At 37.4% G+C, this 26,866-nt stretch overlaps 1 protein-coding gene across 1 annotated transcript in view; it reads left to right on the plus strand.

The window, feature by feature from the left end:
* Positions 1–519: 519 nt before the first annotated feature.
* Positions 520–26,866, plus strand: part of LOC308666299 (chloride channel protein C-like) — a 72,035-nt gene continuing 45,688 nt past the window's right edge. The window contains exons 1-9 of the mRNA XM_081324996.1: positions 520–658; positions 6,460–6,589; positions 13,024–13,104; positions 13,714–13,889; positions 16,270–16,362; positions 19,020–19,263; positions 22,389–22,583; positions 24,369–24,466; positions 25,375–25,463. Coding sequence (XP_081181122.1) covers positions 6,461–6,589; positions 13,024–13,104; positions 13,714–13,889; positions 16,270–16,362; positions 19,020–19,263; positions 22,389–22,583; positions 24,369–24,466; positions 25,375–25,463 — 1,105 coding nt within the window. The 5' untranslated portion in view covers positions 520–658; position 6,460. The remainder of the gene's footprint in view (positions 659–6,459; positions 6,590–13,023; positions 13,105–13,713; positions 13,890–16,269; positions 16,363–19,019; positions 19,264–22,388; positions 22,584–24,368; positions 24,467–25,374; positions 25,464–26,866) is intronic.

Below are 26,866 nucleotides of genomic sequence, written 5' to 3' on the forward strand. Positions count from 1 at the left end.
TGCCTTGTTATCTAATGTTTCTGCAGCCTTCCAAGTTCTGGTTTGATTTTATGTAATAAGTAAAAGGAATACAGTTTTATATTACATCGCCAAATTATTTGTAGTGGCTGCTTAATTCCTAGACCTATCATTTTAAATCACCTATGTTCAAGAAAAAAAAGCATCTATTCTGTTGCATGCCAGTCTCTTCCAGTGAGAACATTATGTTACAAAGCAAGATCTGGTTCTGGCTGGCTGTAGATGCTGCAAACATGTTGAGATCTGTATGTTGCAACCCCAAAATAATCCAACCCACAACATCAGCAAGTTCTTGTACAGGATACATTCTTCCCTCCTGTGGAATTTACCACCCATTCTATTGGGTAGTGAGGTGACTTCACAAGCTGCAATCTTTTGTGAGCTGTGTGATTTTATGTCAATCCTGCTTTCTTGCAAGACGTGCAGGTGATGCTGAGGATCAGATGTTGCTGGCAGAAGAGCAGCCTGATTTGATTGATTCTCTTGATCTCCAATGCAAAGGGAACTCTAACAATAGTCATTGCTCTAGAAAAAACAGTCTTCAAGAGAAGGGAGATGAGCATTCAGTCCATGAAAGTCTGGATTATTTGCCTTCACACAGTAACATTTATAAGAAGTGGCTCCAGGAGCAATCCTACAGGTACTTTACTTAAATCTGTATTTATATGTATCTTAGAATTGCTATTATAAGGGACAAACAAGGACTGCTGTTTTCAGTTTACTTCCTCCTTTTTAATTTTTCTTCTCCCCTTCAGTAATCAGGTAGGATTCTGTCATCACTGATCAAGCTTAATTCTTTAAATGGCATTGAGAGATGTTGGTGTTGGATTATTAAAACAATGAGCTGGGCCCCCCTCCAAAGTGTCAATGTTTTTAAAAAACTTATTTAGGCTTTCACAGACAGAATCAGGGCACATGTCCTCTAATGGATTAAAATTTAATTTTTAAATGGAAGTAGTGTATTTACTTCTTGCCCCACTGTAATCCCAAGAAGTGATTTATTTTATTCATTGGGAGGCACATATTGGAGGAGGGAACATGGTACTCTAAAATTTGAGAACATCTCCCAAATTAATTTCAGGAAGTCTTGAAACTATAAGACACTGCATATTATCCATAAGGACTAGCACTCTGGACTGGGAATTTTACAAGGAACTGCCAATACAGGTAGTCCCTATTTACCAGCTACTAACTTAGCAACTGTTTGAAATTATGATTACTACTGAAAAAGGAGACTTGCAACTGGTCCTCAGAGTTGTGGACACTGCAGCATTACCGCAGTCGTGATCAGGATTTGAGCACTTAGCAACTGCTGGACATTTATGACAGTTCCAACATCCCACAGTCAGTCAGCTTTTGACAAGCAAAATCAATGGAGAAACTGGTAGGAAGTTGCAAGTTGTGGTCACACAATGTCGTATTTAATGGTGATTCAGTTAACAACTGCAACTAGAATTGAAGTGGCATTCTAAATCAAGCACGTTCAGGTGACATTTTACTTCATGATCTCATTGCTTGATGGAGTTGCCAGTCCCAACTGCCATCATAGATGTGTAGTATGTTCACGTGTTTGAAAATGCCTTTTATGGAGACAATGACAAAGTGCCAATAAGTGGTATATTAATACATGATTTTGGGATGAAGGAATTCTAAATTTGATGCAATAAGTAAGCTAACAAAGTTTCTCTTGTTCAGAAATTTATCAAAATGAAATATGTAGATTTTAATATTGTGAATTAATATACTTATGGCAGCTGTGTCCAGCTTGATGTCATCCAGATGTGTATCATGTTTCTAAAATTACTCAGTTATAATGGTTACCAGATAAATTCCTAAGTGATTATGGGAATTAATTGAGCACATCTGATGAACCTGAGGAACTAACTGGGCTATAAGTCAGGGAGTAAATTCCAGAAAAATAGTAGGCTTCATTCTTGAGTCTATTGACATGGTTGCACAGTTAAATCAGGATTATTGTACATTTAGGTATATAATCTTATTTATTTATTTATTTATTTATTATTGGGACTTATATGCCACCCTATCTCCCGAAGGACTCAGGGCGGCTAACAACAATAACATACAATAATACAGAAGTTAAAAGAAAATTAAATTAATGGCCCCTGTAGAATAAATTAAAATTAAAATAAGTTAAAATTACAGTTAAAAATTAAAAACATAATTAAAATCCCTGTCAGTCCAAGACAGCCAGGTGGAAAAGGAGTGTTTTGAGGCCGCGGCGAAAGGACTGGAGATCTGGGGCCATCCGAAGCTCAAAGGGGAGCTGGTTCCATAGGGCTGGCGCTCCCACAGAGAAGTGAAACACTTTTTTTTGTAATGCACCTATTCACCTTGCTAATACTAATCAAGGGGAAATGGTCAAATATGGCAGCATAAGACCTATCCTTCATAAATAATTTATGTGAGTCAGATCATTCAGTTCATGAAATATTTCTAATGTTTCCAGCAAAATTAATCTAGAAATTAATGACAGCAAATCTAGAATATCTATTTCTTTGATATGTGTAATTTTCATTAACAATTCAGCAGGTAAAACAGATTATTTAGAGTACACTGGTGAGATTTTTGATTAAATTTGAGTTTGCTTCTCTTGAAAAGACATTATATTAAAGCCTTGGTGGAGCAGTGGGCTAATGCCTCCTTAAGTAACATCAGCTGCCTGCAATTATTGCAGGTTCGCATCCCACCAGGCTCAAGGTTGACTCAGCCTTCCATCCTTCCGAGGTAGGTAAAATGAGGACCCAGATTGTTGGGGGCAATAAGCTGACTTTGTAATTATGCCGCTTGGGGGGGGGGCGAAAGCCCTAATAAGCAGGCATATACATAGAATGAAGGCTATTGCTAAGCACATTTGATTTGTGCTTAGATTGTAAGCCGCTCTGAGTCTTCGGAGAAGGGTGGGATATAAATGGGATTAAAATAAAAAAATAAAATAAATACCAGGGCTGTCAACTTGCCTGCCCATGGGCTGGATGCATCAGGCCGAAATCGCGCCCACCCCAGCTCCGGCAATAGGGAAAAAGTTGCAATACGTCGCGACACGTCACATGACATGGCAAGTTTGACACCCCTGTATTATATAGTCAATTTTCCCCACAACAATTAGAGCTAGTTTTCTGAATATACATATTGGCTTTCTCAGTCTGGTCCTCTCCAGATGCATTGAGCTTCAGTGAATCTAATTGTCAGCCAGTAAGATTTATTTTCTAGATTTTATATACCACTCCAGTCCAAACCAAATCTGAACAGTAGCTAGGTTAAATTATAATATAAGTAAGAACATAATAATGCACAATTTTCTGGCATAACAACATCAGGAGCCATGCAGCTATTCTCAAGGCTATCCAGAAGAGCCAGGATTTTATTGTCTTCTGGATGAGATATTCCATAGGATAGGAACTCCTACCATGAAGGTTACCCTAAATGTTTCTGATAAGATTTCTTAGGGATTGGGTTCTCACCTACTGGATCTCACTGGATAGATAGATATATCCATATTGCATATCTGCAAGACTGTATTCTCCATACAGTCTTGCAGATATGCAATATGGATATACCAAGTTGAACATGAGGGCTGCTGCAATCTGGAGCTTCTCTTACTCTTTTCTAAAGCTATCATAAACATTGCCAATCTATGCATCCCTACTTTTGTAAGTGTACCCAGCTTACAGTATTTAATACCAATTAATATTTTTGACATATTTAACCACTTATTCATAATTAAACCTATACCTTCACTAAACAGGATCAGGCCATTGTTAATTTTTTGGTAGCTTTCTATTTTCTCTTAGTTTTGTAAAAAGAATACTTTTTTTCTCTTTCATGGTTCTTTTTGTACACACTCCTATTACATCGCAAGTGTGATGCCATTGTAGCTCATACACTTTGATTGTTGCCATCAAGCATGGTTTGGTCAGCTGATGCTTTCAAATAATGGTTTTAGTAAGAGAAGGGTAGAATTAAGTATCTTAGTCATATTCATGCCATAGGCATTATTTTTTGCTAAGAATCTGAACATAATGAGCCATTTTCTGGCACATTGTTGCCCTTTAATTACAAACACAAAGCCCAAATATGCTTACACTATTCTATGCAAACTAAGACCTCTAATCTAGTGAATACCTTGCAAATGAACATTCAAATGTGCTATAGAGATTAAAGTGTTGTGCTAGAATTAAAACGACCCAAGTTTAACAATTTAATGAACTGTTGAACCATGATTCAAAGTTACAGAAGTCTCAGAAAAAAGTGAGTTGTGACCTGTATTTGCATTTATGACCATTATATCACTCTTGCAGTCATATGATTGCAATTTTGGCACTTGGCAACCAGATCACAACTGGGGTCACATGATTTGGAATCTTTGTTCCCAATTAAAAAACACTCACTGGGGAAGCTGGGTTCACTTAATGACCAGATGATTTGCCTAATGACCACAGTGATTTGCTTAATACACTGTAAATGGTATCATCAAATCTTGATGACTTACAGCTACAATGACTTATGACAGAAATTCTGGTCCCAATTGTGGTTGTAAGTTGAAGACTAGCTATAGAGAATATATATGGGGGAAACTACAGGATCAATTATTTCCCACAAGCAAACAGAAGATAGCATCGGAGGAATCTTATCTCACTTGAGACACTAAACCTTTCCTAGTTTGAAAATACCTCCCATTATATCTTTTTCTCTGCACAAGTATTATAAAGTACTCCAGCGCCATCTGTTGATAACAGTGAAAAGTGCATGCAGATCAGACTAGATGAGCTCCTGAATAAAGTAAAAGATGGGAAGACAAATCATATTAGGGGGAAAAAATAATCACATCCATACTTGAGAAATCCATACTCTTTCATTAGAAGAACCAAGCAATATTCCTAACAATTAAAATAAGGGAGCAAGTGCTATAAGTAGGGATGAGGAAAGTTTTAAATGCCATTTTGTGTTGTGGCCACATTTTAGGAAAATGCTTATTTCTATGTCATTTTTCCTGCTAAAGGTAGTCAAGTAATTCACAGAATAACAATAATAGTACCTGCAATTTTAAAGTAGGAGTGTGGTAAAACAATAGAAAGAACTGTGTTTTGAAACTTATCTACAATAATTCTTTGCGGGTTTTATTGAAGAACTGCAGTTTAAAACACTTAAAACAGCATTGTAAGGAAAGATATATTCTTTGCCCAAAGGTGCTGATAATAATAATAATAATAATAATAATAATAATAATAATAATAATAATAATAATAATAATAATAATAATAATAATAATAATAATAATTTTATTTGTATACCGCCCTTCTCCCGAAGGACTCAGGGCGGTGAACAGGGCAATAAATACTAAAATACAAAGATACAAAAATTAAGAAAAGATTAAACATAATGCCCAATGCAATACAACAATAAATTACAATACATTAAAAGCAATAATAAAACCCAAACCCATCAGACCAGGCCAGCTTGTTCAAACAAATAGGTCTTTAGATCACGTCGGAAGGAGCGAAGGTCGGGCGCCATCCGGAGCTCAACCAGTAAGCGGTTCCACAGATCCGGCGCACCCACAGAGAAGGCCCTCCCCCTGGGGGGGGTCACCAGACGGCATTCTCTGACCAGTGGCACCCTGAGGAGGCCCTCTCTGTGGGAGCACACTGGGCAGAGGGAAGTTGATGCCGGCTGCAGGTGCTCCCTAAGGTACTCCGGACCCATGCCATGTAGGGCTTTAAAGGTTATTACCAGCATCTTGAATCTCACCCGGAAGACAACTGGAAGCCAATGCAGCTCACGGAGCAAAGGTGTAACATGGGAGTATCGGGAGACTGATGGACTTCTATTCTTGTTCCTTAAAGAAAACTGGGACTGAACTTGCTAAGATTCTTGAAATGTTTCTGAACTGGGGATGATGGTGAAAATGAGGCTGTTATTTCAGCAATTAAGAATGAGCTATTGCATCAGTGTATATTTAGTTCAAATGTATATATATAAAACAATATATAACAAAACAAGCTAAATTTTACCCAACAAATGGTTGTACATCTCAAAAGTTCTGATTAGAATACATAATGATTTTAAACCAGTTTGCTTTTGTTGATTTGTTTTCATAAAGAAGTTGAAATTTCCTCAGGGTTAATAGAGTGACTTACAATATGCCACACATATTATTTAGATTGTAGGATTGTTGTGCTGCAAAAAGGGAATAAAACAGAGGAGTAGAATCAAACAAAGACTGTTTTCTAAGTGGAGGTTTTCCTACATATCTCTGGCTTCTCAGGATTAGTCACTGAATCAGTTTTAAAACCTAGATTCCATTATCCTAAGCATTAACTAATTAACTTTTATGGAGCTCTTGCCCAAAGCCACTAATTAACTCCATGATATTTTTTGCCACTGATATGGAATTGCTTCTTCCTCCCCATTTTTTAAAAGAATGGATTGGGATCGATGGTTGGTGATGGGGACCATTGGAACAGCAATCGGAATTCTGGGTTTCCTGACTCACCAAATAATTGATTACCTCATCAGATTAAAATGGGGCCTGGTGGAAGACTATCTTCAGGTAAAAGAAAATTATACAATATAGCTTTTATTACAAAACTCAACTGAAATGTTCTTGTCTGATATTAGGATTATGCTACATTCATTACCTTTCTCCCTGCTCAAGTATTGATTTCAGTTGCCTTGGGATTTTAAATTGTAGGCTGGGTGACATCAAGATAAAGTTTGCTTTATTTTGCTTAGCATATTATGTTGCCCCAACTACTATAGCCCATAAATGAAGTTTATGCTTTACATGTTTTGTAAATCCATCCAAATATGACTCCCCCATCAACATGCTTAAGCAAACCATGGCTTGGTAAGATGTATAGTTCCAATCACTGCATACTTCATACTTTCTCTTCACAAGATTGCCCATTTTTATAAAAAGATCTTTGTCCCACTTTGCTTGTATAGCAATACAGTGAGGTCATTTTCCTGTTTACTTAATACTAGGTGAGGACAACTAGTGATAAAATGTCAGTTTAGAATAGAACAGAATACTTTGTTGGCCACGTGTGATTAGACACAAGAAATTTGTCTCTGGTGGAAAGCTTGGTAATAGCTTGTGATTTCCAAATAAGCCACAATTAGTTATGATAGTTTGTATGTTTGCATTTGAAATCCATAAGGTGACTTGTTTGTTTCTGACTTTTGTTGTCTGCATATGCACATATGCCCATTTGAGTCAACCAGGCAGGGACAGTTTTAGAAGCAGCCATATGAATCATTGTCAAAGGTTTGCATGCAACTATATCTGGGCCATATAAATCTGGATAACACTAGATGGCAAGCAAAAGGTAATGGATGTCTGTGGAGATTCTCAGTCATCCAGGTCATAGTTAACCGTGACCTGGATGACTGAGAATCTCCATAGACAAAAGGTAATGAAGTGACACACATGTACACACACAAAATGTATTGGGAAAATAAGCTAATATGGGGGCAGAGGTTCTGTAAGGGGGGTACTAAGAAAGTTAAAATAGATATAATTATGTGGTGAAAAGAGAGTTGGAGCTTTGATCATGCATTCACCATTTTTTTGACACCTTCCCCCTATCCCACAGAGTGGGTCAATGGCACCTAATATGCCTTAGAAACCTGCTAAGATGAATAGAAGAGCTTAGGCCCAATTATCCAGCTGGAGTTCTTTCTTCCCTACAGTGATTAAAACCAACCCTATGCAACATACCAGGCCCTATTTAGTAATTCTTCCCAGTTTTCTTAAAGCTTGTTCATTGAATCTAATAAAGCAAATGATGCTTTTTTTGTCTATTTTGGGGGAAAAATATTACCTGATTGAAAAATGTCAGATAGCCTTGGAGACCTGTTGCTGCCTATATATAGTAGCATTCTTCCGTTTCAGGTTTTCTTTTGTTTATATTGAAAGTCAGATCAAAGGGAAGTGATGAATGCTTGAAGTAGAGCAGCCTATAAGAAATCTGCATAATATTGAATGTGTTGACAACAAGGACACAGTTGTCAGCAGAGGAAGCCTGATGAATAAGTAGGTTCAGCACATCTGGTCTTTATTTTAACCTGGCAGAAGTTAAAAACATCACTATGAAGTTGAAAGCAAATGAAAGTTTTAACCAATATCTATAAGAGCAGCAGCTAGAAGAAACAAAAGGCATTTGTCTTTGTGCCATTGAATTTGGCCATAATCAAAAACATGATAGGGCTTACTTCAGCTGCAGGAAGAAGGTACTGTTTTTGTCCTACTGGTGCCCTGAGACTGAGGGCAAACATGACCAATATTTTCTTCCATTACCCTGCAAGTTTTTAACTGCCACACTTACAATTTCCATACAAATTACCTTTCAACCATGTTGCTCTATTCACCTTGCCTCCTTATAAAATGCATCACCTCACTGAATCCAATAGTTGAATGGAGTTTTCAGAGACAAGCCCCTTTGACTTTTCAATAAAGTATCAGGCTTTGCAGAATAGTCTTTTCTCAGTAGTTTATCATATCCTTGCCCAACCTGAACTACAACTCCCTTAACTCCCAATCAAAATGCTCACTGGTCATGACTGACTAGGTCCTTTAAGGAAGATGGAGTCATGGTCCTCAATGTATCCAGAATATTGCCTGACCTTGGACCTAAGCCTTCTTTTTTGTATTATTCTATCAATTTTGTATGTATTTCATCCCTAAAGTATTAGAATAGAACAGGGGTCAGCAACCTGAAACAGTGAAAGAGCCACTCGGAACCGGTTCCCTCACAAAAGGAAAAACTCGGAGCCGCAAAAAATGTGTGCGCATGTGCGTACATGCGCGCATGTGCAGAACAGGGTTTGACTGAAGAGTGGAGACAAGGCGAGATATGCACCTAGCCTGCATATTTGAATTGATTGGTTGAACTTTTTTAGTCCCACTTTTTTGGGGGGGGGAACTGCACATGGCAGAGGACTGGGAGCCGCAGGAGATGGCTGAAAGAGCCGCATGTGGCTCCGGAGCCGCGGGTTGCAGACCTGTGGAATAGACAGTTCTAGTGATTCATTCTTATTATGTGCTTGTTTCAGTGAAATCTGCAGTATATTATCCATACCACAAGGCAGATTATGAAGATAAAATTGGATTAATATATACTTGTGATGCCTATCTCACTTCCTTTTCCATTTTATTTTCACTTCCCTGATATAGTTCTTCTGGTAGCTTTCCACACATTTTGTTGTTTGATCCAAACTTTTGAACTCTGAGATTTTAAAAGTGCAAAATAGAGCACATGTCTTCTTTTTGGGTAGGATAACTTTAGAAGTAATAGCTGATGTCTAAAACTACATGAACAACAAGGCATTTATTGCTGTTTACCATATTCTCTGATGCTGTACTACCTACTCTTAAAATTTGTCCTGAAAAATCAGATTTTGAAAACACTGAGAAAGCTATACTTTCTGTGTAAGAACTGCGACATTCAGTGAATACACAAGCATTGATTTATTGCCAATAATGCAGAAGAACCTTTAAAAAATCAGGTGTGTAGTACAAGTAAACATCTGCTTTTACGTTGATAAATGGAAACTCTGAATATAAATAGTCTGTGAAATATAGCTGAGATATAAAAGTATTGTCAATGGCATTTTAATATCTTGTCATTCTGGAACTCCAGCATAAAAAGGATGTTTAAAACAGTGCATTTCAAAAGTACATTTCAAACTGCCCAGAACTGCTGGATGTTGGATGGCCCATAAATTTAACAAACCAACAAATAAATATGCAACTCTTCTAACTCTCTTTGCTTTTAAATGTTACTCATTTCTTCTTGGATGTAAAGACACCTACATTGAGTTTTTATCATGGTCCTGTTTGGTCTCAGATTCTTTGCTTCCATCTTTTGCAGTTTAAAGTCATCACAATTCATTCTTAGTTTTCTACCACTAAACACTCAATGACAATATGGTCAATACCTTCCTTTCTTTTCTTCCTAATGTTTTTTCAGAAATGCAGGGTCAGCTTCCCCCACTTTGATTAACTGAGTATTGATCCATTGGTTGCAGTTGGAATTGATTGACCATCATGTCAACTGAGCCTGACATTGTAGGTTTGAGAAAGAGCAACTGGTCCAAAGTTGCACAGCCATTTTTCATGCTTAAGGTGAGACTAGAAGTCACAATCTTCTGATTACTAGTCTGGTGCCTTAATCACTAAAAAAAACCTGGGTCTCAATACCTTCCTTTATTTTGTAGGGGAAAATGTCTAGGAGCATTTCAAAGCTGACTGCTGACCTCTACTGTTAATATAGGAAGTGCTGTTCTTAATTCTGGGGCCTGTCTTTGGGCCTTATATTGAATCCACTAATATTCTGGATCAAGATAGACATGGTGATTAGCAAACTTCTGATCAAAGACAAATAAAAAAAATCATGGGTATTAGTAGAGCATCAGGAGTGCAGACAGGGATGGTCACAGGGATCAGATTACTTGCATCCAAAACACAGGATGCATGCAAAGATATCACTCAATATAAATATCAAAATATGATACACAATGTAGCAATAAAGCATCTACCAAGGAAGGGTTTTTTAGACTTGGGCTGTGAATAATTGTTAATGCTAAGAGATTGTAAAGAATGGCTTTTTTGGCACCAAAGACGTAGAGCAGATTTTAGTCCACAAGTTTTTTGTGTGTGTTTTGCGTTATCAGGATTCTGTTAAAACCCTGATTCTACTAGTCATATGTAAGGAAACCTGAGAAGATTATGGAAATGTTTCCAAGACTGAGGTAAATACCACTTAAATTTGTGAAGTGGTAGATTCAGGTCTATGTATCTGGTCTTCCTGAATTATTACAGAGTACCACATGTTTGCAATTTACAGTCAAAAGATCTGGCCTGAGGCTACAGCAGGAAATTTGTGGTAGCTTGCTGAACTATTTCATCTTTGAGGCATCGTTGATGGTTAGCCACAAGTGAATCTAACCTCAGTATCACGACATTTTTGCAAAAGCATGGGGGTCAATTTACTTGTGATGGGCACTCCAGACATCTTGATTTCAGCCAATCCAACACAAACAAAAGCAAAACAAAAGTTGGAAGATGGAACAATATTTTGCCAAAGATGTAAAGCAGAAAATATGTTATATGGGCTTCTGTGATGACGATTTTATAAAGTACTCACTAATGATCAATGAGATGGATGGTGATAGTCACAATTATACTCAAATCAATGCAATTTATGTCAGAATGGATACCAAAGGTCTGGTCTCAATGTAACCCAGCCTGTATCAAATCAGTTGGATATTAGTATAAAGTTGGCAGTAGAAACATTTGTTTAGTTGGAATGATAATTATAGATGTAGTTGAATTACAAGATCATTTGCAAAGTCAGGAATGCAATGATTATTATTGTAGGAACTGGACAAATTATTAAGTCAGTATCTTTTCAACATTAAAGTAAATAAACTATATATTAAACATATGCAATAATATGTATAACATTCAGAACCTACTATTTTTAGTTTAAGCTATGTAGCCAATTTAGTATGCATTTATTTAAAAATAAATGTGTAAGTCTAAATACATAAATACCTAAGATGGCTTTCTGCTTGTGTGAGTGCAAATAAATCCACTGCTTCATTATATTTTTGTTATAGGGCTAATAAGATGGCTTACTAGATGAAACAGGGACTGCTATATGTCATTTGAGTGGAGGAGAGGAATTCTTCATATTTTATTAAATGATAAAAAATAGCAATAGACGTTGGCAAAAATGCAGTGAATGTTATACAAATAAACATATGCTTAGCCTCAACATATAAGCTGTTGACATCAGCAACTGTACCTCTGTTTTGAGGTAGCTGTTCACTATTGTCATGTGGATTTGATTATGAACAGAAATACATCTGAAAGTGAATGATGAAAGTCAAGAGTTCAGCGCATACAGTAAACATTATGATAGATGTTCATGAGCACAATACTACTGTTTGTTGACTGAACCTTTCAAGCAGAGTCTGGTCAGTGCAGGACTACAAATTAAAAACTCTGTTATCTGATATCTCCAGCAAAAGGAAGAGTGATTGGTAATACTGTTGATATGCTTCATTATTATTGTTTTTTTTTCATTATTATTGTTTTTTTCTGAAGCCCTCTTTCTGAAAATTAAAACCATTCCCTGTTTTTGTATTCTGAGAAGATAAAATACAGGTTATGATTTCTTTTGTGTGGTACTTTTTAAGATACCAGAAGAATGCTTATATATTCCTTTGTATTCATATTGTTTGAGACTGAACCATCTCTTTGTACCTACAAGCCTATTTAACCACTAGAGCCAATGACAAGCCACTAATAAGGGCCTTCATGCACTATTCCTATGTTTAGTTTTCCTGTCCTTTTGTTAGTTAATGAATCTCTTAAGCAATAAGCCAATTTCCTTTCTCTATCCTTTCCTCCCTCCCTTCAGACTTCACCACATTTTAAAATTTATTTATTTATTTCATTTATAGACTGCCCATACCACTATTGGAACAACTCTGGATAAAACATAGTTTACACAAAAGTGAAGACTTTCTGTCTTCATATACTTCTTAATAAATCAAAGTTTTAGTTCAAGTACATGAATGTCTGTTGTTATTGATAGCTGGAGTAAACGTACATTCTGTGCCAAATAAAACAATATTCATTTTAAAGTAGAGCATTTTTAATGGGATGTCCTGTTACTTAATTACTCAGAATTCTTCTACTTTTGTACAGGAGCATATTCTTTAATTGGGATTCATGCCGAAATCAGACCTCCAACGTATATTTTCCTCAGGCTAAAATATACCAGTTTCCATTCCTCTGATCCATTGTGAGATTCTTTTCATATGATAAAGACAGTATGTAGATTACAAACAGTAGGTAGATTAGAAAAATCTTAGGAGGTCATACAATGCATTAACAGAATATGTACAGCAAATTAATGTGATAAGAGTTATAACATTCCTCTATCGCTTACTGTGTATTTGTAAAATGGACAGAAAGGCAACTTTCACATGACCTGGATTTACATATTGGGAATTGGACTTGTGATGATCATTTTATCATCAGGATTAGTTGTGGTAAGTGTTAAATATCTTAACAATTTGAAACAATGTCTGAAAGATGGGAAATATTCCCTTGTAGTGAAAAAAATGACTGACAACTCACTATTTATGTTACCATACTTTAGAAAGCACATTTTAAATATAATCATTATGATGGCAATGCCCTATTTTTAAACAGCTGACTAGGGCTATTATATATGGGCTGCAAAAAATCTGCCTGATCATGAGATCAAAACAGTATCATTTTATGTGAAAACGTGATTTGGGATGTTACTTGTTTCTAGCACTCAGCCAGTTTCTAAAGTTTCTATGATTTTACCAAAATTCTACTTTAGAATTTACACACACACACACACACACACACACACACACACACACAGAGAGAGAGAGAGAGAGAGAGAGAGAGAGAGAGAGAGACAGAGGGGGGGGGATCTGGTAGAACTCTTCTCTGCTTCCCAAACCCATGCAATCCACCAATTAGTTTATTTCTGACAGAACAGTGTTAAGGATTCTTTGGGATCAAGCATTATGATTAAATAAACAAGTAAACCTCTGATTAAGCAATAAAAACTTAGATTTAACTATGAATATGATAACTACAGTAATATTCTCCCTTTTTTGTAGTTCTTTTGTCCAACAGGTGCCCCAAGTGGATTACCTGAAGTCATTGGTTTTCTGAATGGAGCTTCTATTCAGCAAATTTTTAATATTAGGACTTTTGCAGGAACATTTGGCTCTTGTGTTCTAGCTGTGGCATCTGGACTCTTCTGTGGACCAGAAGGTCCTATGATTCATTTGGGGTAAATAATTTTTTGCTTTTCAAACTACATACTAGTAGAAAAATAAAGTGTTGCTGCATTAATTAAACAGATTCTACTGCATGAATTTACATAAAAGGTAGAATATCAGGGACCTAATTTTCTCATTCAGTATGTTGAATAAGAGAAGATACACATACACAAGTGGAGCTCATTCTAATGAAAAACAGCTAGGTTTTACTAATCTAAGTATAGTATAAATTTTCTGACAAACACCAACAGAATGTGGCGTAACCTAATAAACATTTATCATATTTAATGGAGACAAATTCAGAAATAAGTGGGCAAGGAAGGAATAGAATGGAAAAAATCCAAGCGACTGAAGAAAAGTATGTTATGCTGCAACTTTTACTGTAAATTCCACTTCTAAATTATTTATTTATTTATTAATTGGATTTATATCCCGCCCTATCTCCCGAACGACTCAGGGCGGCTAACAACAAAACATATAATAAGTACAGAGATTAAGATAAAAATAAAATTAAAATCATCTGTGCAATAAATTAAAATTAAAAACTAAAAATAAATTAAAAATTGTAAATATAATTAAAATGCCTGTCAGTCCAGGTCAGCCTGGTGGAATAGGAGTGTTTTGAGGCTGCGGCGAAAGGATTGGAGATTTTGGGCCATCCGAAGCTCAGGGGGGAGCTGATTCCATAGGACTGGTGCTCCCACAGAGAAGGCCCTCCCCCTGGGGGTCGCCAGCCGACATTGCCTAGCTGACGGTACCCTGAGGAGGCCTTCTCTGTGTGAGCGTACTGGGCGATGGGAATTCGTTCCCGGCAGCAGATGGTCCTGCAAGTATCCTGGGCCTAAGCCATGTAGGGCTTTAAAGGTAAGTACCAGCACCTTAAATCTCACCCGGAGGACAACCGGTAGCCAATGCAGCTCACGCAGGAGGGGTGTAATATGGGAGTATTGGGGTGCTCCCATCACTACCCGTGCAGCTGCACTCTGCACCAGCTGAAGCCTCCGGGTGGTCTTCAAGGGCAGCCCCATGTAGAGAGCATTACAGTAGTCTATACGGGAGGTAACGAGTGCGTGGGTGACTGTACGTAGGGCATCTCGGTCCAGAAAGGGGCGTAATTGGTATATTAGGCGAATCTGGGCAAATGCCCCCCTAGCCACGACTCCAATATGATCTTCAAAACTGAGTTGTGAATCTAGGAGGACGCCCAGATTGCGTGCTCTATCAATGGGAGGTAACATCTCTCCTCCTATAGCCAAAGATGGAAACTCTTGGACTAAACGAGATGACGGTATGGAGAGCCACTCAGTCTTGGCCGGGTTGAGTCGAAGCCTGTTTTTCCCCATCCAAATCTGTACCGCTTCCAGGCAACGGGACATCACATCGAGGGCATCACTGGGTTGGTTCGGGGTGGAGATGAATAGCTGGGTATCATCAACTTATTGATGATATTTCACCCCGAAGCCATGGATGATCTCTCCCAGCGGCTTCATATAGATGTTGAACAGGAGGGGTGAGAGCACCGATCCCTGAGGCACTCCACAGCTAAGGGGCCTAGGGCTTGACCTCTGCCCCCCTGCTAACACCGTCTGCGAACGGTCCGAGAGGTAGGAGGAGAACCACCGCAGAACGGTGCCTCCCACTCCCAACCCCTCAAGACGACGCAGTAAGATGGTATCAAAAGCCGCTGAGAGATCTAATAGGACCAGGACAGAGGAATAACCTCTATCTCGGGCCCGCCAGAGATCATTCACCAGTGCGACCAATGCCGTCTCCGTGCTATACCCGGGTCTGAAACCCGATTGGTACGGATCCAGATACTCAGCTTCCTCCAGGATCAAAGGGAGCTGTCGTGCCACCACACTCTCAACGACCTTCTCAAGAAAGCGAAGGTTGGAGACAGGACGGAAGTTGTTTAAAATAGCTGGATCCAATGCAGGTTTCTTAAGGAGGGGCCTTACCACCGCCTCTTTCAAGGCGGCAGGGAAGTACCCTTCACTCAGTGAGGCATTGATAACTGCTAGGAGCCAGCCTCGTGTAACCTCCCGAGATGCATAGACTAGCCAGGAGGGACATGGGTCCAACAAACATGTGGCGGCACTTAGTTTCCCCATGATCTTGTCCACTTCATCCGGAGTCACAGGATCAAACTCTTCCCAAATGTTCTCGGCCAAATTCATCGTTTTCCTCTCATCAGATACTGCCCAGTCAGAGTCCAGACCAGCCCGAATCTGAGCAATTTTGTCCACCAGATATTATGAATTATGAATGAATATACCAATCATTAATCTGAAAAATCTAAATAACTCTATAACTTGGTTATATGTATTTTGTTTTTTTAAAATTTTCATGAAAATTAATAAGGAGAGTCATATTTGCAAATGTTTTTTCTAGGGCAAACATAGGTTATGGATTGAGCCACTTCAGACCAAAGATTCTTAGAGTTTATTTTCCTTCCATCATCAGATTTTGGAATACAGTTGACAGGTATGGGAATTTATCAGCTATGTGCTTCTAAGGACACCTCAGTGTAGATAATGGAATATATAAGAATGAAAATATCTGGTGAGTGGTGGACCTAGGAAATGCTGTGGATTTTGTGTACTTAGATTTAGTAATACATTTGACTGCTAAACCCCCAAAAGATTGGCTTAATGTTCAAAAGGAACTTGATACACTTGAACATTGGGCTCCAGTCAACAAAATGTTCTTCAATTATGAGAAATAGAAGGTTCTGCACTTAGGCGGGGAAAAAAATCACATATAGAAGACATAGGGTCTATCTGACCATGAGAGCTTTTAAACAGTGGAACAGCCCACCTTCTGAAGTTGTAGGTGCTCTATTACTTGTTTTTTTTAAATTGGATATTTGTTTTTTCTGGAATGGTATGAAGATTCTTGAACTAGGCAAGGACTTGGACTAGAAGACCTCCAAAGTTCCTTCCAAGCCTAGACAATGTGTTGTATGACATATTCGTAATAGAATGCATAAGCACTTCATTTGGGGATAAATAAGGATCCATGACATTTAAGTGAAGATACACAGTACAACTGTCCTATCTTCACCACAAAATGTAATGATGGCATCTGGATACGATCTTCTTCTAATTCCATCTTCATTTCTCTTTATTTCTTAACATAAAAAAATCCAGAAGTGAAAGTTGGGTTTATTGTCCCCCATCTTTGGAGGTTGGTTGCAGTGGATGTAATAATTATAAATCTGAAATGATGTGCTATGAACATTTGGGACCCATCTTTCTTCAATATCTTCACATTTCCACTGCAGAAAAGAGCAGTGAGCTGTTTATGCAATACATGAACAACATCATTTTGATTGGATCTAGCGGGATCTGCTGCGGGAGGGGACTGGCAAAGAAATTAAGATAATGGTCACAACTCTCCAATCACAGCACTACACCTATGACTGTTGAACACAAAAAAGGATCAGGACTTTAGTTGTCTGGTCATGACCACCATCTTAAGTTTTTGTTACCATATGTTTAGATCTACAGTAGTACAAGTAAGCATACACTGGAAGAGTACAGATCTTCAGCCTGAACTTCCCCAAATCTGTACCCTCAATTTACAACCAGAATAGTCTCTGAGGCACCAGGCTGGAGAAGGATTATATAATATATCTGAAAACAACATATCTACTTAGGGTGGTGTTTTTTTAATTGGAAAAAGGAAATTAGAGAGATTAGAGACATCAATTCACGTTACCCTATTGAGCACAGTATTTCTGGAGTAAAGACAGCACAAACAAACATGCTAAAATTGCCAAGCCAAATGCATAAAAGAATATCAGAACATAACATAACTTTCCAGAGTTGATTTTTGTTTATCTTCTGTCATGAACTGACATAGTAGCTGGCTTATTCCACAGGTTGAGGTGAAAATTTTCTATTCATACAGGATTTTACATGGATATAGCTTGCATAAAATGCTAAGTTTTTATGAAGTAACAAAGTTTCAAAATATTTGGATGTGATAAATCAGCAGTTCTTGCAATATGAATATGAGTTCAAATCTTATCTTTTATTTGTAAAATGATGGCATTTGCAAATCCATGGTGTACCCAGAATGTTTTATTTTAAACAAAATGCTAGTGTTATTGTTCATGTCAAGCTCAGATTTTGGAAAGGGTTGAAGGATCAAATTCTATTGCTTTAAAACAGTGGATTATGAAATATGTAAATAAAATCCAAACCTTTGACCATACTGTTTGTTGTATCTCCAAACAAAAAGCTATTACAAGTTATCTATGGCTCAAGGACAACTTGACAGCCGAAATAAACAAAATACATTTTGTCTTTTAACTTGCTTCAGCAATTTGTGAAAGAAATATGGGATGTGTTTCTTAAGCTGTTACTTATGGAAAACATTTGGCCCATGACCAATAATGCAGACTTCAGAAATATCTTTGTACGTTCACTTAAAACAATTGAAACTTAATTCTACCTGATCTGCATTACAGCCAACACACTGGGTTCTGAACCTTTATCCACAAAAGGCCTTGATCTGATTCAATTTGACAAACCAATTCTGAACAAAATTGTTTTTGTGTTAGCTGTAAAAGTTCAGGTAAAGGAGTCCCTGTGGATTTTACTTCACTCATCGTTGCTAACTATAGGGGGGCGGTGCTCTGTTCCAAGGCCATTGAGTCAGCACTGTCTGAAGACATTTTTGCGGTCATGTGGCCAGCATGATGTAATGGAGTGCTGTTATCTTCCCACTGAAGTGGTACCTATTTATCTACTTGCATTTGCATGCTTTCAGACTGGCAGGAGCTGCAGCAAGAATGGGAACTTATCCTGTTGCATAGCACTTGGGTCTCAAACCTGGGTTGCCGGCCTTCCAGCTGACAAGCCCAGCATTTTAACCATTGAGCTACCACACCACCCCATGTTAGCTGTAACCTTCTTAAATATTGCAACTCAACCTAACTATAATACGTACCTACGTAAAGTAGATGGTTTGGAGTTAACATTTTTCTTTTCTTATCTCACAACTCCATGGTTAATGTTTGGAGGCAGATTTAGTTTTATAAGTAGAAGATGAAATGCACAATTGTCTTATCATGTTATATAATCCTATAGAATAAATTTAAAAAAACTTTTTTTCCTTTCTCAACTCTGTTACAGAAGGAATTTTGTTACAGCTGGTGCAGGAGCAGCACTTGCCTCTGTATTCCATGCTCCTGTGGGTGGACTTTTATTTACACTAGAGGAGGTAGCCTCTTTCTGGGATATCAAATTGGCCTGGCAAACATTCTTCTGCTGCTTGATGGCTGCTTTCACCTCAGATTTACTATCCTCTTCTCTCTATGGGTTCGTATACAGGGGTCAATTTGGATTTTTCAAAGCAGAGAAGAGGATTTTATTTTGGGTATGTATTAAGTTGATACCAAATCAAATAATGTTAACTATATTTCTGAGGGGCAGTTAAAAACAAACTCTTTTATTGATAACATCCTCCTTTATCTGGGGTAGTTTATGACTATAGTTAAAACATTATAAAAATAAAATTGCCAACCAGGTAGCAAATAATTGCAAATTCGCATCCCAGGTTGTAGGGAAGTTAAGTTAGGCTCTGAATAAGAGCTTGCATGCCCTTCTGAAAGCTGCTGAGTTGAGATATGCTTTGCTGAATTTACTTTGGGAACTATCATCAATACGCATGTCCTGGAATTAACTTGACTAGCTGACCATTTTGATTGGGATCTCTGGATTATTTAATCCCTTTCAGTATGCATTCAGGCCTAGGATGGAAACGGCATTGGTCACATTTTTAGATAATGTCAGGTGAGAGTGGGATGAAAATTGTGCATTTATCCTTGCTTTGCTTAGCAGCCTTCACTACCACTGATCATGGTATCTTTCTGGATCAGCTCGGGAGATCGAGGGTATTATTGTGCTGAGTTCTCCTTTTTTCTCCAGGACTGATATCAGTTGGTGTGACTGGGAGAGGGAGAGATCCCTAGTATGTGAGGTGCTGCAGGGTTCTGTGCTTTTTCTGCTCCTGTTCAACATTTACATGACACCACTGGGTGAGCTCATCCATTGCCATGGATTGAAGTATCATTAGTACACTGTGATACCTAATTACACATCTCTGTCTTAGCAAACTGAGTGATGCTGAGTGATATCCTATCCCAGTGCCTGGAAGCTGTGAGGGTTTGGACAGGGAACAACAGGCTTCAACTGAATTCTGGCAAGAATGACTGGTTCTGGGCTTTGGGGCCTGCCATTTTTGGAACTATGACTTCTTTGGTGCTAGATGAGATCACACTGCCACAGACAGAGGTGGTGCAAACTTGGGGTGTGTGTGTGTGTCTTTTTTTTACACTTGCAACTCCTACTTAAAGAGCAACTGGCAGTCATGGGATAGTTTTGTGCTGTGTGCATATTGCATCCATTCCTAGATCAAGAAGCTCTGCTTGTGGTTATTCATATTCTAGTTATCTTCTTGGTTAACTATTGTAATGTGTTTAACATGGGGTTGCCTTTGAAGTGTATCCAGAAGCTTCAGCTGTGCAGAATGTGGCAGTGCGGGTAGTTATTTGTGCCCTTAGAACAGAATACTTTACATTTCTGCTTTGTGATCTGCATTGATTACTAGTTTGCTTCCAGGTCCAGTTCAAGGTGGACCTTTTTACCTTTAAAGTCCTTCAGACCATGGGGCTGAGTTATTTGATATAGCATCTGTTCCCAAGTAGATCTGCTTATCCCATCATATCTGGTAGAAGAGGTTTGTTGTGGGTCTCATCTGCCAAGGAGCTACACCTGGCAGAATGCAAGAGATGATTTTTTTCTGTCATGGTGCCCACCTTATGGAACATTATCCCCTTTTAAATGAAGTTGGCTACATCCCTGTTAATTTTCCATACGTTCCTCAAAATTTGGTTATGTCATCAGGTCTGGGAGTCTAAAGGGAATGGTAAGATGTTAAGGTGGCTCTACTGTTAATTATTAATACCTGTTGCTCTCTCCTTGCCTTTAATTATAACTTTAATATTTTTACTTGTTTTTATATCACTGTTTTATAGGAGTTTCTTTTATTGTACACCACCCAGTCATGTTTTATGAGATGGCAGCCATATACAAATGAGGAAAGAATGAATGAATGAATGAATGAATGAATGAATGAATGAATGAATGAATTGGAAATACTGTGTGGACTACCATGTAGCAATCTAATGAAGAATTTATGTGTGCATATTGAATTGTGGCAGGGTAGCCAACTCAACCATTGGAGAATAGGGTATGGATGATACCTGCCTCCCCATTTTCTGTTGGGCAATTATAGAGTGCTTTTAAGTGAAGCTTTATTTTTAATAAGTGCTCTTAAGCACATGACAAATTATTAATTCCTAATAGAAAAGCAGCAGTTAAATTTATTTACTTCCTTCGCGTGCTTTCTCCATTCACCAAAAGAAGAAAACAAAAGAAAAAAAACCTGCCAGAATGTTTATTGCCTTTCTTTAAACTAAGAAAGCTTTATAACTTCTCTTCTAGCCATCTCAGAAATCTCACTAAAGAAAATTTTGCAACAATTTATGCTTGGAAAAGAATCATCCATTTAGCCAGCCAATGAAGAACTAATTGAATAGAAGCCAATGAGGTGGAGATCTTTGATTTTCATGCCAGAGAAAGGCATTTTGTAAACAAGTGACAGATGGTAGAAATATGCAAAACTGGGAAATGAGCAGCTACTGAAAAGATAGAATGAAGCAGCCCAGAATTTAAACCACAAAGCTAGAAAGGAAAGTTCTGGCGTACTTTAAATTGGTGGCCCCTAATCTTTGTAGCTTGGTCGCTTGGCTGGAAGGGGGGAATGGGAACGGGGCTGCATGAATAACAGGCTGGTGCATGCACGCACACAGCTCTTGTGTGAGTGGTGGATTGATATGCACATGTGCAGCTCAACTTGTGCAAATGGTGGGCTGGTGCACACCTGCATGAATACCCTCTGGCCCGCTGCTTACACAAGTTGAGCTGTGTGTGCTCTAACCAGCCACTTGCATGGTCCAATTATGACTAGGCCACTGTTTGGTAGTGGACCAGGGCCCGGGGATTGGGGACCCTGCTTTAAATGGAAAATTCTTTCTATTTATGGCTTTCTATTTCTCCACAATAAATCTATCTATCTAAACTTCTTAGGTCCGCTTGGGGATGCGGAGAGACTGTCATACCTATATAAAGCCCTGAAACAGCTTGTATGAGTTTATCCAATAGATTATTTCAGTCAGTTCTAATATTATCAATTATACAATCCCATAATAAGAATTTGTATTTTAATCTTCAAGATAAGAAGGACCATTGGAAACAGTGAAAGTTCTGGAAAAAAGACTTTGGTGATGACCTATAAACTATTATAAGAACAAACTATTTTTATGTACCTAACTTCATTTTATGTGTAGAATGGTTTTCATCATGTACCTTTTATCCTGGAGGCTGCTATATATCAAATAATTGGCAAAAATTATTTTATTTTGTTTCCTTTCTATTTAGGTAAAGAACTTACTGGATATGAGTGTGTTGGCCTTTCTTCCAGCCATCTTTCTTGGAATACTTGGAGGTCTTTTAGGAGCTTTTTTTGTTTTCCTGAACATAAGGATTAATAAAATACGTCTGTGGTTCTTCAGCACAATTCAAAAACCATCCCTCAGAAAATCAATCAAGCTTCTTGAATGTATCCTGATCCTTGTAAGTATTGAATGTTATTTTGTTGAGCATTCCAAAGACATATTTATACCAGATTCAGAATGGTAAGTCAAGATATTTAGTAATTTATTAATGTAGGCTTTCACTGTTGGGCAGCTTTGGACTTCCAGGTTTATTGACCATGGTCTAAACAACAGATTTCTTAACGTTTTGCCAGCAGCTGTGGTCTGCTATTCAGAAGATTTCTTCTGAAGATGCCAATCATAGTTGCTGCAAAACATTAGGAAAACTGTTTTCTAGACCATAATCACTAAGCCCTGAAGTCCAACATTAAATTGTTGGCCTATCTTCTTCCAATATTTTGCCCTCTTTCTGAATTTTCTCGAAAGCTTGGTCACTATCAGTTGCATTTGGATTGAAAACTGCAACCTTTGAACAGTAGTTCCTTAACAGAAAATACCATTAATACATCGATTCATAATCAATGTATTTTAACATATTTTACTTTACTATATGTATACAAATTAAAAGTAGTTTGGAGTAAAAAGTTTGGTCTAGTGGTTAAAACACTAGGCTAGAAACCAAGACACTGAGTTAATAGTCCTGCCAGCTGGGTGACTTTGGACAGTCACTGTTTTGCACCCCAACCCACCTCACAGAGTTGTTGTGAGGAAAGTAGGAGGAGGAAGGAGTATCAGGTAGATTTGCCACCTTGAGTTATGTATAAAAACAACAAAGGTGGGATATAACAGATGCCAATATAATAGAGATAACAAAAATTAATTGCAAATATGTTCTTCTTAAAACAACTTTCATTTGCTAATCTTCATATTATGAAATAGAAAAACTATTAATAAAAATAAATTCAGAAATGTTCTTTTCTTGCAAAATTCCTTATCTGTTTTTATTACAAGGAAATCTAATATTCAGTTTTTAACAAAACAGGGTTTCCACGATACTGGTGAACAGCTGAAAGACCTGGAAATACTATTTTAAAAGTTCAAGTTTAACACAATGCTTCCATTTGAATTATATTTAAGAATGAAGCTAAGGAAATATAATCAATGTACATTGATTACGAATATAGGAATATGTAAATGTATCATTGAGAAATGTATGAATTGAAATGAACTTTATTTGGCCAAGTGTACATATATTACAGTACATAAAGTGTACTTAAAGCACAAAATACCTTTCTTTCTGTAAACTGATGAGACCAGATAAGTAGAAGTACAATTCTCATACACTCCCAAACTTGCTGATTGAATTCAGGCCAAAAACAAAGTGGTGTTTTGAATTAGATTATTATCATCAAACATTAAGCTGTAACATGACCCAGTTTGTCAGTTAATTGTGTTGCAGTTTATTTTAGATGAATTGAAATTTCCAGACCATTTGCAAAAACAGATCTTTCTCCTCTAATGAAGTGCAATATTCTTGTCTCTCCCAATCCAATGCCTTCCATTATGCCACCCATGGAGCCCACCCTTCCTAGAATTCACTAGGCAGTGGCATTCAAAAATTAAATTTCAGTATCTCTAGAGGGCAATAATTTGCAGAAAACTATCAGTCTAAAGGCTAGCAAACTAATAAAAATAGTTTTGATAGTTCTAGTGCTATGAAGATTATTTTTATGGGATTATTGCCTTTGATTTTAGCTCTTACATGAGCTTAAATGACCCTCTCTGAAATATTTTGTGAATCTGATAGGTAAATTGCTTGATCTAGGTTGTGTGAATATATCTGTAGATGTTCCTGTGGTGTGAACTGGCTGATTTTAGGCTATCACTGAATATTTCTTTCTGTATTTTGAAATACTATATGCAGGTTTTGACTATTACTGCTACGGTCTACTTGCCATATTTTTTTCACTGTACTCCTGTCAGGAGGCTGCCAGCATCTGATCCAACTAGTAAGTCTCAGAGGTAAGTAGTGAAGGAACACGTATGTTAAAATGTGTCCTGGCTACTTCAATTTGAGAACTGATTCAATCATGTAGCTTCAAGGCATGTCATATGACCTGGGTGGTATATTCAGAGGGCTAGTCTATAAACATATTTCATAGTGGATCCACAGGAAATGGACTCCCTTCAGATATACAATACTGTACTTCTCATAATTAAAGATTCTGTAACGATTTATGACAATACCAGCATCCTTTGAGAGTAATGCCAAGAATTATGGAATCAGGCACTTTTATGGCCTGGCAGGAATCATAGGGGGGAAAAAAGCAGTTTTCATATGCAGGTTCCTTAAATAACTGCAAAACCTTTGTTGCTTGAATTGTTGACATCACAGCACAAGAATCCAAAAGAGCCCTGTCTTCTGGATTAGGAGGTAAGGAGGCTAACTGCCGCATACATAGCAATAGGAAGGTTATATCATATATCCAGCTAAGCCTCCCATTCCCCAAAGGTGATTAAAATATGTAAGAAATAGTATACATTCAATAGAGCATACCAAATAATCACCAGTTTTAGAATGATTCACTGGAAAACAACTTTTTTTGAATAGGTGGATGAGTGACTTCACAATGCATAAAAAAACAAAACACTACGTAGGTGAAAAATGTATTCTACCTTAACCACCAGCCATATGTTTGACTGGCACTGAAAGCAGTTTGTTTATATTGCATCTTTTGGTTCAAGAGATTTAGCTTAGATGAAATCTTGCATGTGAAGGAACTTTGGAAGCACATTAAGAGCTTCAGGTACGTATACTGTCAGGAAAGGAGAACATGGATAATAATTGCCTTAGCACCTGCATTATATATTCTTATACTGAACTGATTATGATTTCTTTCCATTTTGGTTATACGCACACATCATCTTAGCTGGCACATAAGCAAGTATAACTGTAAACCAGCCACTTTACAAGATAGATCAAATGAAACAGAATTTTTCAACCAAACCTTCAATGAAGGTAAGAGAAAAAAATAATAATCTCCCCACTTCCCTCTCTTTGATGAAGAACAGTTTTGCTTAAATATTCTTCTACAAGATTCACCTATAGATGTTTTGTAGACTGGTAACTAATTGTAATAAAAGCCTCTCAATTCTAATGGTGTTAACCTTGGTTTTCATCAATATTTGGATTCAAATTATGCCATTTTGGGAATTTTTAGACCTCTGTAAAACATTCTAATCATACTATACTCTTTCAATATTTTCTCTCAGTACAGGGATGGAGAACCCAGCAGTCTTTTCCCTATTTTGTAATCCCAGCGTGTACCACCAAAATTGCTAGTAAAACTGATAATTTCCAGTGTTGTCAATTTTCTCCTTTGGTCTAAAAGGAGGCTAAATCAAATCTTTATTGTAGTTATTAACCAACACAGAAAGTAAAGGGATAATTTTAATTGAAAGAAATTTAAAGATAAAATGTTAATAGTTGACCTGATAAAAGTTAAAGGGATTAAAATAAATGATGGGGTAAGTTAAAAACAGAAATTTTAATTAAAAGAAAAAGCTTTACCACTTAATACAAGTGTTTTTGGCTAATAAAAACAACAGGCAACAGTCCTAAATCTAATGCTAAAAGTAGTTTCTTATCTAACAGATCATAATGAAACTCGTTCAGTTGCTCTTATTTACCGTGTGTCTCATATTCAGCAACGCATAATGTGACTATCTTATAACTGGTGTCAGATAGCAGGAACTGTACATATGGCTGGATGGTAAATTGTGTGACATTATTTAGAAGTGGAATAATTAGGACTCTATGGGGTTCCCTATAAAACTGGGAGTAAAAGAGGGCATGCTCAGTAGAGTCTACCTTTTCTGCAGGGGCATCATGACCATGGTATCTTCTTTTACAGTTTGTACCTACAGCAGGACTGAAGGCAGGACATTTCATTGGGCTGGCATGAAAGTCCTTTTATGTATTGGAACAGCCGATTGCATGAGATATGCAGCTGATGCCATGTATCTAAAATTCTCAGATTTAAAATTTGAATCTTAGAATTTGGATTAGACTTCCCCATAGAGTCTAAAAAAGAATTAAAAGTAAAAGGAGAAAGACTGAAAAAATTGGTCCAACCGCTTGATAAGATCATCTCATCATCAGACATATCCTATGGCTATTAGAGTCAATAATAATAATAACAACAATAGCAGTCCTGGCCAAAAAGTTGCTTGTCACTCTTGGATGGGATATGTGAATTTACTATTTATGTAAGACGTTAACCTAAGTAGCAAAGTCACATAGACTTGAACAATTTGCTTCCAGAAGTTGTGGGTGCTCCAATACTGGAGATTTTTAAGAACAGATTGGATAACCATTTGTCTGAAATGGTATTGGGTTTCCTACTTAAGCAGGGGGTTGGA

The sequence above is a fragment of the Vipera berus genome, assembly GCF_964194415.1.
Source record: "Vipera berus genome assembly, chromosome: 3".
Lineage (NCBI taxonomy): Eukaryota > Metazoa > Chordata > Lepidosauria > Squamata > Viperidae > Vipera > Vipera berus.